General features: G+C 35.2%; 1 protein-coding gene across 4 annotated transcripts in view; it reads left to right on the plus strand.

Moving 5' to 3' along the window:
• VRK2 (VRK serine/threonine kinase 2) overlaps positions 1-17129 on the plus strand; it is a 215714-nt gene that overhangs the window by 129524 nt on the left and 69061 nt on the right. For all 4 annotated transcript variants that reach the window (XM_072768449.1, XM_072768452.1, XM_072768448.1 and 1 more), the window contains 2 exons: positions 15818-15867; positions 16601-16670. In XM_072768449.1, coding sequence (XP_072624550.1) covers positions 15818-15867; positions 16601-16670 — 120 coding nt within the window. The remainder of the gene's footprint in view (positions 1-15817; positions 15868-16600; positions 16671-17129) is intronic.

Raw genomic sequence — 17129 nt, forward strand, 5'->3', positions numbered from 1 at the left:
AATGTTAACATATTCTGAATTTAACTGTATATTTTACCAATTAGTTTTTTACCTTTATATATTTTCACTTTGAAAATTAATGTCCTTTTGTTTCAACTTAAGCACTCCCTTTAACATTTCTTGTAAGGTGAGTCTAGTTGCTATGAATTCTTTCAACTTTTGCTTTGAAAACTTTATGAAACCATTAATTGTGAAGGACAAATTTGCAACTAGAGGATTCTTGGATCTTTGGGTTTTTTTTCTCTAACACTTTGACTATATCATCTCTTTTTTCTGTCCTGCAAAGTTTCTGTTGAAAATCCACTATTAGGCATCCCTGGGTAGCGCAGCGGTTTGGCACCTGCCTTTGGCCCAGGGTGCGATCCTGGAGACCCGGGATCGAATCCCACGTCGGGCTCCTGATGCCTGGAGCCTGCTTCTCCCTTTGCCTGTGTCTCTGCCTCTCTCTGTGTCTGACTATCATAAATAAATAAAAATGAAAAAAAAAAAAAGAAAATCCACTATTAGATTTATGGAGATTCTCTCATACATAGAAAGTTGCTTTTCTCTTACTGCTTTTAAGATTCTATCCTAGACTGCAACTTTTGGGAATTTAATAATAATATGTCTCAGTGTGGGTCCCCTTAGATTAATCTTGTTTGGTACTGTGTTTCCTGGATCTGGAATGTCTCTTTCCCCAGGTTAGGGAAGTTTTCAGCCATTACTTCTTTAAATAATCTTTCTGCTACTTTCTCTTTTCTCCTTTAGAGACCCTTATAGTGCATATAACGGTCAGCTTGATGGTATCCCATAAATCCCTTAAGCTATCTTTACTCTTTTCCTTCTTTTATTCTTACTGCTTCTCTAGTTTTGTGAATTCAGTTGCCTTGTCTTTGAGTTCACTGATCCTTTCTTCCATTTTACCTAGTCTGCTGTTGAAGCAATCTCTCTATTGAATTTTTTTGTTCATTTATTACATTCTACAGCTCTGTGATTTGTTTTGTGCTTTTTAGTTTTTTTTTTCTTTCTTTGTGGAAGTCTTACTTTGTTTGGGACGCCTGCATGGCTCAGCAGTTGAGCATCTGCCTTCAGCTCAGGACGTGATCTTGGAGTTCTGAGATCAAGTCCCACATTGGGCTCCTTGCAGGGAGCCTGCTTCTCCCTCTCCCTATGTCTCTACCTCTCTCTGTGTCTGTGTCTCTCATGAATAGATAAATAAATTTTTTTTAAAAAGAAATCCTACTTTGTTCATATATTGCTCTCCTGAGTTCATTAATCATTTTTATAATCATTATTTTGAACTGTCAGGTAAATCACTTATCTCCTTTTCATAAAGATCTGTTTTTGGAAACTTTTTTTTCTTTGGAAGATATTCCATTGTTTCTTCATTTTCCTTGATTCTCTTTGTTTCTGTGCATTAGATAGAAGAGCCATCTCTTCCAAACATGACAAAGTGGTCTTGTGTAGGAAATGAATCTTGTTAGCTCAGCTCAAGCTCCTACTTCAGTGTTCAAATTGATTGTCCTAGCTGCCTTTTTTGTTTTTGTTTTAAATAGCCCCCAAAACTTAAGACTGTATCAAGACCTGTCAATGTTACAATTATGGGAAGAGCCCAGATGTCCATTGACTAATGAATGGATAAAGAAGATTTGGGATATATGTATGTGTGTGTGTGTGTGTGTGTGTGTGTGTGTGTGTGTGTGTTACCACTTTGTAATACAGCTTAAAGTTCATAATTGTGAGGCCTCCAGCCTTGGTTTTCTTTTTTAACATTTCTTTGACTATTCATGGTCTTTTCTGGTTCAATACAAATTTTAGAATTATTTATTCTAGCTCCTTGAAAAATGCTGGTACTATTTTGGTAGGGATTTTGATAGATTCCTGCCTCACATTTAGGTCTTTCATACATTTTGAATTAATTGTTGTAGATCGTATAAGAAAGTCATCCAGTTTTATTCTTCTGTGTAGCTGTGCAATGTTCCCAACACCATTTGTTGAAGAGACTATCTTTCTTCCATTGGGTATTCTTTCTTGCTTTGTTGAAGATGAGTTGACCATATAGTTGTGGGTCCATTTATGGGTTCTCTATTCTGTTCCTTTGTTCTGTGTGTGTGTTTTTGACCCAGTTCCATCCTACCTTGATGATTACCGCTTTTTGATGACTGAGTAATATTCTGTTATATATAAAATTTGGCTATTGTTGATAGTGCTGCTATAAACACTGGGGTGCATGTTGCTCCTTCAAATCAGTATTTTTATATCCTTTAGATAAATACCTAGTAGTGTAATAGTTGGGTCATTGGATACATCTATTTTTAACCTTTTGTGGAACCTCCACACTGTTTTCCACAGTGGCTGTGCCAGTTTGCATCCCTTCCCAACAGTGTAAGAGGGTTCTCCTTTCTCTGCATCCTTGCCAACATTTGTTGTTTCCTTTGTTGTTAATTAATTCAGACAGGTGTGAGGTGGTATCACATCATGGTTTTGATTTGTATTTCCCTGATGATGAGTGATGTTGACCACTTTTTCATGTGTCTGTTAGTCATTTGTATGTCTTCTTTAGAGAAATGTCTGTTCATTTATTCTGCCTATTTCTTAACTGGATTATTTAATTTTGGTGTGTGAGTTTGATAAGTTCTTACAGATTTTGGATACTAGCCCTTTATTCATTATGTCATTTGCAAATATCTTCTCCTGTTCAGTAGATTTTCAGTTTTGTTGATTTTTCCCTTCACTATGCAGAAACTTTTTTATCTTGCTGAAGTTCCAGTAGTTTATTTTTGCTTTTGTTTCCCTTGCCCCTGAAGACACCTCTAGTAAGAAGTTGCTATAGCCAACATCAAAGAGGTTGCTGCATGTGTTCTCCTCTAGGAATTGGGATTTTGGTAGGGATTACATTAAATGTGTTGATTGCTTTGTGTAGTATAGACATTTTAACAATATTTGTTCTTCCAATCCATGAGGCATAGAATGTTTTCCCATCTCTTTGTGTATTTTTTAATTCGTTTTGTAAATGTTCTGTAGTTTTCAGAGTACAGGTCTTTTACCTATTTGGTTAGGTTTATTCCTAGGTGTCTTATTGGTTTTTGTGGAATAGTAAATGGGATCATTTCCTCAATTTCTCTTTCTGCTCCTTCATTATTGGTGTATAGAAATCCAAGAGATTTCTGTATGTTGGTTTTGTATCTTGTGACTTTGCTGAATTCATGGATCAATTCTAGCAATTTTTTATTGGAGCCTTTTGGTTTTCTACATAGAGTATCATGTCATCTACCCAAATAGTCAAAGTTTGACTTCTTCCTTGCTAATTGGATGCCTTTTATTTCTTTTTATTGTCTGATTGTGGAGGCTAGGACTTTTAGTACTATGTTGAACAGCAGTGGTAGAAGTGTGGACATTGCTGTCATGTTCCTGATGTTAGGGGAAAAGCTCCCAGATTTCCCCATTGAGGATGATATTAGCTGGGGGTCTGCCATATATGGCCTTTATGTTGTTGAGGTGTGTTCCTTCTATCCCTATTTTGAGGGTTTTTATTAAGAAAAGGTGCTGTATTTTGTTAAATGTTTTTTCCACATCTATCGAGAGAATCATATGGCTCTTACTCTTTCTTTTATTAATGTGGTGTATCACATTGAGTGATTTGCAGATATTGAACCATCCCTGCAACCCAGGAATAAATCCCACTTGATCATGATGAATAAACCTTTTAATGTACTGTTGGATTTGATTAGCGGTATCTTGCTGAGAATTTTTGCATGTTCACCAGGGCTATTGGTTTGTAATTCTCCTTTTTAATGGGGTCGCTGTCTGGTTTTGGAATCAAGGTAATTCTGGCCTCACAGAATGAGTTTAGGAATTTTCCTTCCATTTCTTGAAGAATAGGTATTAATTCTTCTTTAAATATCTGGTAGAATTCCCCTAGGGAGCCATCAACTGTGGACTCTTGTTTTTTGGGAGATTTTTAATTACAAATGCAATGTCTTTGCTGGCTATGGGTCTATTCAAATTTTCTATTTCTTCCAGTTTCAGTTTTTATGTGTTTTTAAGAATTTATCCATTTCTTCCAGATTGCCCAATTTACTGGCATATAATTGTTCATAATATTCTCTTATAATTGTATTTCTGTGGTGTTGGTAGTGATCTTTTTAGTCATGATTTGGGACATCTCTGTTTTCTTTTTGATAAATCTGTCTAGGAGCTTATCAGTTTTGTTAATTCTTTTAAAGAACCAGCTCCTAGTTTTGTTGATCTGCTCTACTATTTGTTGTTTGTTTCTAAATTTCTTTATCATTTATTTCTGCTCTAATATTTACTGTTTACTTTCTGCTGGTTTTAGGCTTTATTTGCTGTTTTCCAGCTTCTTTAGGTGGAAGGTTAGGTTGTATACTTGTGGCTTTTCTTCTTGCTTCTTGAGGAAGGCTTGTTATTGCTATATACTTCCTCTTATGACCACTTTTGCTGTGTCCGAAAGGTTTTGGACTGTCATGTTTTCATTTTCATTTACTTCCACGTGTTTTTTAATTTCTTCTTTAATTTCCTGGTTAACCCATTCTTTAGTAGAATGTTCTTTAACCTCCATGTATTTGAGGTCTTTCCAAATTTGTTCTTGTGATTGACCTCAAGTTTCGTAGCATTGTGGTCTGAAAATATGCAGGGTATGATCTCAATCTCTTTGTACTGGTTGAGTCCTGTTTTGTGACCCAATGTGTGATCTATTCTGGGTAATGTTCCATGAGTGCTTGAAAAGAATGTGTGTTCTGCTTTAGAATGAAATATTCTGTAGATATCTATGAAGTCCATCTGGTCCATGTGTCATTCAAAGCCCTTGTTTTCTTGTTTATCTTCTGCTTAGATGGTCTGTCCATTGAGTGGTGTGTTAAAGTCCTCTACTAGTATTTTTATATTATTATCAGTCAGTTTCTTTAAATTTGTTATTAATTAATTTTTATATTTGGGTGTTCCAAAGTTGAGGGCATAAATATTTACAATTGTTAGGTCTTCGTGTCAGATACACTCCTTTATTATGATATTAGTACCCTTCTTCATCTTTTATTATATATAGTCTTCGGTTTAAAATCTAGTTTGTCTGATATAAGTATGGCTGCTCCAGCTTTCTTTTGATGTCCATTAGCATGATAAATGTTTTCTATCCCCTCACTTTGGATCTAAAATGAGTCACTTATAAGCAGCATATTGGTGGTCTTGTTTTCTTTATGCATTCTAGCACCTTATATCTTTTGATTAGAGCATTTAGTCCATTTACATTCAGAATAATTATTGATAGATATGAATGTAGTGTCATTGTATTACCTGTAAAGTTGCTGTTACTGTAGATTGTCTCTGTTTCTTTCCAATCTTAATTGCTTTTGGTTTATCTTTTCCACTCAAAAGGTACTCTTTAATATTTATTGCAGAGCTGATTTAATGTTTATGAACTTCTTTAATTTTTGATTGTCTTGGAAACTCTTTATCTCTCCTTCAATTCTGAATGACAGCCTTGCTGGATAAAGTATTCTTGGCTGCACATTTTCCCCATTTAGCATGTTGAATATATCATGCCACTTTCTTCTGCCCTGTCAAGTTTCTGTGGACCAATCTGCTGCTAACCTTATTTTTCTACCCTTGTAGGTTAAGGATCTTTTTTCTCTAGCTATTTTCAGAATTCTCTTTATTTTTGTATTTTTTAAGTTTCATTATGATATGTCTAGGTGTCGATCTACTTTTATTGATTTTGAGGGGAGTTATTTGTGCCTCTTGGACTTGAATGCCTATTTCCTTCCACAGGTTAAGGAAGTTTTCAGGTATAGTTTGTTTAAATAAGCCTTCTGCCCCCTTTTTCTGCTCCTCTTCTGGGACTCCTATGATATGGATCTTATTGTACTTTATGAGTTCCCTAAATCTGTAGTTGTGATCTAATAGTTTTCTTTCTCTCTTCTTTTCAGCTTCATTATTTTCCATAATTTTATCTTCTGTATCACATATTCGTTCCTCTTTCTTCCATCCTCATTGTTATTCAGTCTGTTTTACATCTGTTATAGCAGTTTTCCAGTCAGTTTTACATCTCGCTTATTATAGTATTTTTTATTTCAGCCTGAAATAAATACTTCAGTTCTTTTTATCTCTGTAGCAAGGGTTTCTCTGGTATCTTCTATGATTTTTTTCAAGTCCAGCTAAACTCTTGTTCAGATATAATGCTTATATCTGTTTTGAGCAAGTCCCTGGTTGTGATTTATTGTTATCTTTCTTTTGAGGAGATTTCCTCCACCTTGTCATTAGGTCTAGGTTTCTGTCTTCATTGTGTTGTCTGCTCCTCAGTAATATTACTATATTAAGACGAGCTCATATACTATCCAAGGTCTGCTGCTTCAGGAAGAGTTTCTGGTGTATGCTGTCTGCACTCTGCTATTATGTTTTGGCTGTTCTTTCCCACAGATCAGTCATCTGCAGAGTTCCACCTTGCTTACATTGGGGATATTTGAGCCTTTAATTAGGTGTGCTTTGATTTGTTTGTTAGGATAAGTCTAATTAAAAAAATAAAGGCAGTCTGGGTGGCTCAGTTGGTTAAGCGTCTAACTCTTGATTTCAGCTCAGGTCATGATTTCAGGATTGTGAGATTGAGCCCTGCATTAGGCTCCACTCTGGGCGTGGAGCCTGCTTAATATTCCCTCTCTCTCCCTTTCCCTCTGCCCCTCTTTCACCCCTCTTAAAAAACAACATCAACCATAAAAAACAAAACCTGCTCAAAAAAAAAAAAAAAAAAGAGAGAGAGAAAAGGAAAAGGAACAAAAAAGGAAACAAAGAAAGAAAAAACTATAAGCCTAATTCCAAAGCAAAAGAAAGAAAGAGAAAGAAAGGTAGAAAGAAAGAAGCCTGATCCAAAAAAATGAGAAAAGCGAACAAACAAAAAACTATAAGATTGAGTCCCAAGAAAAAAGAAAGAAAAGGAAAAGCCTATTTCCACCAGAACTGAAGGTGATGGATGCTTTGGAGCACTCTATGATCAGGAGACTTGGTATGTGCAGGGGGCCTGTGTTGCAGGGGGCCTGTGTTGGTACTTTGAGGGAGACACCTGCTGCATTGGCTCACTGACAAACCTGCCTTAGTAAAAATGTCCCTGCAGGGTGCAGGGGGGTGGGGTTTGGTGTAAGCAACCCCATCCTCTGCTGGGGGTGCTGTGTTGCTCACTGAAGTCAGACTGTGCTGGTGAGTATGGGGCAGGTGGAAGATGGCATTACCCTACCCTCTAGTTCCTGGGAGGGGAACTCATGGCCGTAGCTGCTCAGGAAGCCCTCACAGAAAAGCAAACAGTCTCCCCTTCTGTGGCCCATGCCCCCTTCAGATCTCTGCCCTCAACCTGTCCATGCAAGGGCTGTCAGCACACCCTGTATCACTTTCTGTGTTTTATTTCGGCATGCAGCTGGAATTTAAAAATCCATATCTTAAAGGACTCAGCAAGGTGTGGACCTGCCCTGCTCCCCCCAAAGGAGAGCCTGGCAATGCTGTGCCTGGATCCACTCTGTCAGAAAAGCAGTCACACAGGCATGCGGATGCCTGGAGTCTATGGTGAAGCACAGCAGAAAGCTGTGAGCAGGTTATCTGCCCTCTGTGCCCTCCTCCTGTCCCCTGCTGTTGAGTGGCTGCTCAGTGGCACCTACCAGGTACCTTGTCCTTGGAGAGGACATACCCTGGGAAGGGAAACGTCCTCTCCCAGTGTTACCCAGGGCATCCCCACGCCACATTGTCGGCCTTCCACTCCTGGGCCTCTGTCTTCCCTCTCCAGGAGCATAACTGCCTGCCCGGCTTGATTCTGGCAAAAGGCATAGACTTCCAAAACCTCAGATTTGAGCTCCACTGTTTGTAAAAAACTCACCACAGTTTCTCTTGAATCCCCAGTCAGTGGTCCTGGGGAAAATTACTCTTGTGCAGACACAACACCCTGGTCTCTCTCCCTTTTTCTCCCTGTCCTCTCCCCACAAAAAGGGATCCCACCCACTACCTGGTAGTGCAGCTTTTCTGTCTCCCAATTCATGTCTCTGAACCTTGAAGCCACCATGTTCTCACCCTCTAATTGTGCAGATTATTCTCTTAATCCTCAGATCGATTTCCTAGTTCAAAATGTTTTGATGCCAATCTAGCTGTATTTGAGGGATGAGGCAAGCCCCAGGGTGCCTCCCACTACTCCACCATCTTAAATCCTCCTTAAAAATTAATTTCTAAGTACTACTTGCATTCATTAAATTATTCATCAAATATTTATGTATTTATTTATTTATTTGAATTTTTTTAAAAAAGATTTTATTTATTCATGAGAGACATACAGAGAGAGAGACAGAGTCACAGGCAGAGGGAGAAGCAGGCTCCATGTAGGGAGCCCGATGCGGGACTCGATCCCGGGACTCCTGGATCATGCCCTGGGCTGAAGACAGGCGCCAAACCGGTGAGCCACCCAGGGACCCCCTCCTATTCATCAGATATTTAATGAATGCTTATTAGACCCTATTTGAGGTTCTTGGGAAACATCTAAATAAAACCAAATATTTCCGTCTTTGTAAAGCTTACATTATCAGAAAAAAATCATAAATATGTACTTATTCACTATATGCTAACTAGCTTCAATATGATATTTTTAGTACTCAGTTCTGTGTATTTTCTAAATTCCTTTGTGATTCTTCTTTGACCTAGGGTGTAGGCATTATTCTTTGATAATTTGAGAAAGCTTGGTTTTTGGGTAAAATTACAGGCAGTTAAAAAAATGTTTTATGTTTGAAAAGAATGTATGTCCTTTAATTATTTTATCTTATGTGGTCTTTAGATAAAAACTGTTAATTCCAATTTATTTTTGTCTGCTTGCCTATACATTATGAAGTTGTTTAGAAGTCTTCCATGATTTTTGTGCTTTTTCATTTTTTTTCCTGTAATTATGCTGGTTTTTTATTTCTATATTAAGGAACAATACCAGATGATTTCAAGTTCATGAATTTAGTCTTTCTATTGGATCATTTTTTTCATTGAATCATTTTTAATGATTAGGTTGGACTAACTTTATATCTAGTAATTCTTCTTTCCTGAGAATTCTGTAATTTTGAAAATACATATTCCAGCCTTTTTTTTTTTTCAGGCTGTTTTGGCTAGTTTATTAATCTATTTTCTCTGTATCATTATGTTTCAGTTGTGTCTCATAGTTAGTATACATTTATTTATTTTTCTAATGATCCTGTGGTTTCTTATCTGGTGAACTTAGTCTACTCAAATATATTATGATTACTGGCATGGTTTTTGTTTTTGTTTTTTTTTCACATCTAAGGTGTCCATGATTTAAGATACATCATTTTTTATATACATTTGTTGAGTCTTAGATGCTTAAAAGTTCATAATTTTCTTCTTCTTGAATCAGTCTTTTTGTGTTTATGTAAGATATACTTTATATCTAATACCTAATAGTGCCCATTAAACTATGACACAATACCTTTAAAATAGTCTTACATATGGAACTCATAGAGCACTCAGTGTTGCAGTCCTATCTTAAAGAACATTTTTTTCACTAATATCAAGTTTATGTCCCATTTTTCTGTTTTGGACTGGTTAATTAATTTTTCTACATGCACAAATCATTGTAAATGACAATTAAGTGGAACATGTAATGCTATCAGCAATGTATATGACTCAATTGAAGTGAAGACAAATAGACATCTGGGACTAGGTTTGTGACTGTCAAACTGCTATATGGTCAGCAGCAACTGTAAGATGTCTTTGGTTGTAAGATGCATTCAAATTTCAGAGGTAATAAAATATTAAAAAAGTATGTCTAAAAGCTGATATAAAATTGATATTTTAATTTATTTCACTTATAACATTTTATATTTACTCTGCTTTTTTTTTAGAAGAACATATTCTTTTCCAAACTTCTCTTAGATTTTTAGGTTTTCTTTATTCGTTTTTCTTTACTGATTTTGAAGTTCTGAATTTTATTTCTATTATTTTAGTGGTTACCTGTAACCTTGATACACTCTCTTGATTTAATAAACTAGGAAGCTCATCACTGTCTCTACTTTTCTCCTGGATAAATACATGGCATTTCAACACTGTACCTCTAGTCACCATGTTACTATTTTGTACATTATTGTTGTTCATGTTTATAGTGTACCTTATTCTAGATTGGTAATTATTTTCTCTCAGCATATGAATATGATATTATTCAATGTCTTACTGCCTTGTTGCTGTTGAGAAGTCTACTGTCACTTCATCTATCTTTTGTATGTAATCTAATATTTTCTAGTGAGTTGTTTGTTAGAACTTTGTCTTTAATGTTCTGCAGTTTGACTATGGTGTATGGCATACAGATATTATTTATCTTGCCGGGAACTTGTGATCCTTAAATTAGAGGGTTCGTGACTTTTATCATATTTGATAGTTATGAAATATTATTTATTCAAAAATGGCTGTCTTATATTCTCTCTATCCTCCAGTTCTGGAGCTTTTTGGAAAATTGTGTTTCTGTCACATATTTCCGTGGTGTTTCATAATCTCATCTTCGTATTTTGTCTCTATATTTCTGTGTGGTGAATTCAAGAGTATTTTTTCATATCTAATCTATTTTACTCTTTGTAGCTCTATCTCATTTACTATTTAGGCTATTTATTAGGTTTTAAATATTAATGATTATGTATTACATGTATTAATATATAGTAAAGTACATGCAACATAAACATAATTTATCAAGAAAATGTATCTAGTAGCAAGACTGTCATAATCCCCATCCTGGTCAAGCATATAACATATCAATATAACCATCACTCTAGAAACTCTTACATCTCTTCCCTACCTTGTAATAGTAAAACACTTTCTAGGCTCTTTATGGTTTTTATTTTACTTTTTTTCATTATAGTTATTGTGTATGTATGTATCCCTAAACAAATATAACTGGTGGGGTTTTAATTTATATAATCGTCAGTATGCATTGTTTTATGTTTTTTTCACTCAACATTATATCTAAGATATATCTATATTACTACTATATCTGTATTTCATTCATTTTTGATATAATGCATTTCATACTATGACTAAATACAATTTGTTATACATTCTACTGAAGATAGATTTTGTGTTATTTCTGGTATTTGACAATTCCAAATCAAACTTACTCCCATATTTCCTCTTGGAATTGTAATGTATTTCGTTTTTGGTCACTGTCTCTTAGATCTCTCATGTTTTTTGAATTTGTTTATTTTTTCATAGAACATTTTACATTGTTTCTTATGTTACTGATACTTTGTGTCTGCTACTATTTTAAGTAGCTATTTGAGCTATATGGGAGGTCTGTGTTTCTTGGGGTTTATGCCTTTTGTTTGTTTCTTTCCTGTGTTGGATCATCTACTCACCTTTAGCCATGTTTTATATCTGATAATCATGTGGGTCCAGCCTGTCTCTTGAAGATTTGTTTCTTTTGCTTCTGCAAGGTGTTTTGGGTTATCATTTGGCTTCAAGTCCCTGTATCATACTGCTGGGTCAATTTGAGCTTCAAATTCCTGAAGGCAGCTACAAAGTAACTAATTATAAGGAAAGATTACTTTTCCTCATGCTCAGCACCTTAGCTACAACAAGGTGGGATGTTTTGTTTTTGCTTTTCTGTCTGGGTTTGACAGTGGTGAAGTCTCTCTTGCTTTCGTTCTTTACCTCTGCTTCCCCTTTTCCCTTTCTCCCCTTCCCCTATCTCCCCATTTCTTTCTCTTTCTTATTTTTAATGTTTCACACTACTGAAGGCATAGCAGTGGGAAAATCTGACTTTATGTGGCTATCTTAACTTCAGATATCTGCCTGTTGCAGGCCCAAAAACTTAGTTTTTTCCCCCAAGAGGGCTTTGACACTTGATATACTTGGTTGACCAGAGTGGGCAACCTCTTTTAGGCCTGCAGCATAGTGTAGAACATTAATGCTCATGCACATTTCCCTCTGGTTTTAGAGTTCTTTTTGTTTTGGGCTATGTATTTATTTAACCAGATCAATTCTTTATTTATAAGAAAATTTGATTTATTATAGTCAACATCTTGTTTATTTTATAGAAGAAAGTTTTTGGTTTATCTAGTGTGCTACTTTATTGACATTGTTTACCAGACTCCATCATATTCTAGTTTTTCTGGTTCCTTCCTGTGTAAGTCTTTGGTTGTCAGAAGCCGAAATATATTTAAGCAAAAGAGGGATTTCTTAGCTCTTATAACTGAGAAATATAGGGCTTTTCTGGTTTCTGGTATGCATAGTGTAGAGCTTAAGCAATGTCAACAGGGCCCTCTCCCTCTTTCTGCCTTGACCTTACTTTTTTTCAGTGTCGGATTTGATTTTCAGACTTGATTTTCCATATAGATGAGGAAAGTAATTTCTAGGATTTGGTATCCTTTCAGCTTATGGTCTTCTTGTGTTACATAGCATTGTACTGCCATCCTAGGAAATAACTTTTTACCTAGTTGGTGCACATTACTCTTCTGAACTGGTTACTGTGGGCAATGAGCTATATATTCTAGTTAGTCAGGTTAGGCATGTCCCCAACTCTGAGATGTAAGGGCAGGTATACTGTGTTACACAGCCCTACTAAGTTCACATGGGTAGCAGGAGGTTTAGTTCCTCAAAGGAAAAGCCAGACAGTTCTCAGTGAATAGAAAAAAGTGCTAGGAGGGCAGGTATCCTGTATGTGCAATATGCATTTTTTAGCAACTCCTTAGGCCTCTGGTCAGAAATTTAAATGAAGATATGAGACTCCTGTAATTTCAAGACTATCACTATCTGTGATTGATCATTCTTTTCAACCCTGAGTAGATTAATCAGTAGTAACCTACTCAACAAGATCCCTTTGCCTCCTTTATCAAGTCCTAACAGTTTCACTTTCTGAAATCTCTGGAATCTGCTCATTTTTCTTTATTTGCCACTGATAGTCTAGTCCAAGCCGTGGTCCTCTTTCCTCTGATCTATCAAAATTAAATCCTTACTGATCAGTTAGTATCTACTCTGCCTTCAGTCTGTTCTCCACACTCTGGTGTAGTGATCTGTTAAGAATACAAATCTAATTATGTGTTTCCTATTCTCCAACTACACCTCAAGTTTTTAAAACCTTTCATCAGGCAGAAATTATTAGCTATATTTGCATCTGGCCCATCATCACTTCTCTGACTATTCTTGCTCAGTAATTCCCTTTTTAGCTACAACAAGGTGGGATGTTTTAAAATTTATATTTATATAATTTAAAATTTATATAATTTAAAAATAAATTATATATTCTCTTGTTACTGTCTACCTTTCCCTTTTACATTTATTATAATTACAGTTCTGCACTTGTATATGAATATTTGGTGAATGTCCGATTTCTTCATTAGGCTATAAAAGCAGATACCTTGTCTGTTTTCCATTATTTTTTAATTTCACTAGCTAGAATATGGCTTGGCTTACAGTAGAAAATAAATATTTATTTCATTAATTAACTAATTGATTACTATAAAGAGACCTCCAGGTAACTAGGACAATTTATTTGTTCAACCTCCATCTCCAAGAACTTTCTAGTCAATTTATTTTGGATTTAGGCTTTCTAATATAATTTGACTTGGTAGTTTATGGAGAATATTATATAGCTATCAGATGACAAGTGTGGGGTGTTTTGAGTATATGTCAACATATACTCATGTGAAATCATGTGAAAGGCTATACAGTAATAGGGCTATACTGATTGAAATCAGCAAAGAGCAGCCCTTTGAACTGGTTGAATATCTCTTTTCCCATTCGAACCCAAATAAGCTATTTATCTAGTTGAAACTAATTTTTCTTCTGTGCTTTTCTGCTTACATCTGTTGGGCTTGTTGTTATGTTTGCTGATTTGGCTACTTGCTTTTAGACAAGAAGCAGGAAGTTTCTACCAACTTCTACCTCAGGAAGCAAAGACACTTGGCTAGAAGGAGTGAGTACTGCACTAAATGGACCAGCGTCAGGGCAGGGCAGCTTCTCCACAAGCTCGGGCTCCACAGTACTAAGAAAAGTCTGTGGTAGGGTGGGAAGAAAGGCTTTTCTTACCCCTTCTTCTATAACAGGACTGGACCTCTTCTTTTGTATAGACTTTCTTTAGTTTTTTCTTGCCTTGGGTATGGATAATCCATCCCTCCTGGATTTCCTTTGGGATTACCGCATGAGTGACAGTGAAATGACTTTACATGTATAAAGGTGAAAGGGTAAAAATTACTTGATACAAATAAATTTTGTTTCTTTGGAAAGAGGTCTGCGTTCGTATTTTATATCTAATATCAACTAACCCTGAAGTAATAATTTCTTCAAATGGTTGATAGCATGCTGACATAAAAATTCTTGGAGAACGTTTAAAAAAGTTGTGCATGAGTTGGCTCAACTGTAAAGTAGAATTGATATATATTGTGATAAATTTGCCATTTTTTTTTTTTACATCTGTCATGTGAAAAAGAGGAAAGCTGATGGAGTTAGGAGAAAAGAGAAGGAGAAATGTTAAGAGTAGTCATAAGAGGATAGCATCTGATGAACATACTGAAAATATACTGGAAGAATTGATATTGTTCTCCATCTGTTAGCTGTGGGTACTGAATCATAATACTAGCTCCACCTTTCTTCCTTTCATTTTCCTTTAAACATACTACTGATGCTTGACACAATGCCTTGCAAATTCTAGCTTCATGATAATTATTGGTTAGTGGAATGAATGAAGCATTGAATGGATGAAGAGTGAAGAGATGAATGACAAGATTCTAGACTTTCACAGTACAAATAAATACACACATTGACTTATCAAGGTTTGAAAACCATAACGTTTAAATAATTTAGGTAAAATAGATGAAAGGACTGATTTGATTTAAAAATTTGAACAGTGGAATTATTAGAAGTTGGATTACTATATCTAAAATGCAGGGGAGCACCTGGCTGGCCCAGTTGGTAAAGCATGTGATTCTTGATCTTGGGGTTGTGAGTTCGAGCCCCAGGTTGGCTGTGGAGCCTATCTAAAGAATAAATCGATAAGAAATTTTTTAAAAATATTTTATTTATTTATTTACTCATGAGAGTCATAGAGAGGCAGAGACACAGGCAGAGGGAGAAGCAGGCTCCATGCAGGGAGCCTGATGTGGGACTCGATCCTGGGCCTCCAGGATCACACCCTGGGTTGAAGGCGGTGCTAAACTGCTGAGCCACCTGGGTTGCCCGAGAAGAAATTTTTTAAAATGCAAGTGGCAAATAATAAAATGAAGTGAAATAACTTGAAATGAGATTTATAGGAGATACATATTCTTTAATGTAGGGATGATTCATCGGCAGGTTCACAAGATGATTTTTAAGAGTTTATTCTCATTTTCACTTGATTTAGAATTTTGCCACATAGAAATTGTTTTGAACTTTCTAGTTAAGATGAATCAGATTTCATTTCTGAATTGTCATAGACTTTAATTTTGTAAAATTGTATCAGTAGGTTTTACTATTTATCATATACTGGGTTTAATGCTGCATATCTAGAAAATATTTTCCCCTACATTTGGATCTGTGTGATTAGTATCTGTTGGTTTCCATGTTTGAGTATTTGAATATGGTTTATGGCATGTGTGGGCTATGGTGCCCGATAGATTGAGTTTCAGTCCCCAATCTGCACTTGTTAGTGAGCAAATTATTCAGTTTTTTGAACCTTAATAGGATCTTGTGTAACATGAAGATGATACCTACCAGAAGAGGTTCTTGGAGGATTTAATAAATAAATATATGTAAAATGCTTAGCATGGTGTCTGGGTTATAGTAGACATTCAGTAATTGGGAACAACTGTCTCTCTCCTCCACCCTATGTTTTGTTCTGCAGCTTTCCCCACAAGTAAACCAGATAAAGATGCAAGACATGTAATAAAAGTGGTAAGTTTTGCTCTTAAATTTGTATTTCATGTATACTTCACTTTGTTTTCTGCTCTATACCTTGTATCTTTGTAAAAACAGTTTTAACTTAGCTTTTATAATTCTACTTATTAATAAATGTAGTGTTATAGTACATTTTCACATTATTAAAATGTGAAGACTGGAGAACTGTGTTTTTCTGTGTTGGCATTTATCATCTTTGTATCCTATCTGGCTCTCTCCTCTCCTGTGTTCCCTTCCTCTTTTCTCTAGATGGTAAGGTCCTTAAAGGCAAAGGTGAGGTTTTATATTGTTTATATCTCTTATGCCTAGTACAATGAAATATATATGAAATATAGTAGATACTTAGTAAAGGTATCATGTGTGAATGAACCCTGAGGGAGTTTGCAGTATATCTACCCTGATGTCCATATCGGTAAACATTGAATATCTTTCATATGTATATATAAAATTCTCAGTGCTTTTAGTAAGTTCCTTCTATTAGAAGACTACTTTCATATATAAGATTGTGTAGAAATATCATTACAGTATATAAATTTAAACATGAGATTCTCCAAGTTTATTTAGTGCTTTTCTAAGATTTTTAATGGAAATTTGATTCCTTTTTTATAATGAATGACTCAAGCATTATTTATATACTATGAATATATACTCTTATTTTCACAGTTAAAATATGAAATCTCTTTAAGATTATTTTTTTCTTAATAAAAATTAATTGTTCTTTCTTTTATAGGAATATCAAGAAAATGGCCCATTATTTTCAGAACTTAAATTTTATCAAAGAGCTGCAAAAAAAGACTATAGTAAGTAAATTTAGCAAAGCAAGCTACTTCCATGCATACACACACACACACACACACACACGTATATATATGGCTTGCTAAAGTGAATGTTAATATTTTTCTGTTTTTCTAACCTTTTGGAAAATTCTTTCCTATTAGAAATTTTATTATGAAATGATACAATTAACTATTATATAAAAATAAGGTAGATGGTATATAAATGTTGATATAATATACATATACTGGGTTATATATCTCAAATCAAAGTTATTTTTTGCTACTTTATATATAATGTCAAGATCTTGTTGATCTAAGCTACCAGGAGTTCTCTAAGTATAAAAGGTAGTAGAATGATACCATTTCTTTCATAGGAAACATTTGGAGCCAAAAGTTGTAAGGAAGAAATATTAAAATGGGTGGTAGATGTATAAACAAAAGGAGTGGACATAGAATGGATTAGTGTAAGGTGTATGGAAATGA

The sequence above is a fragment of the Canis lupus genome, chromosome 11 (genome assembly GCF_048164855.1).
Source record: "Canis lupus baileyi chromosome 11, mCanLup2.hap1, whole genome shotgun sequence".
Classification (NCBI taxonomy): Eukaryota; Metazoa; Chordata; class Mammalia; order Carnivora; family Canidae; genus Canis; species Canis lupus.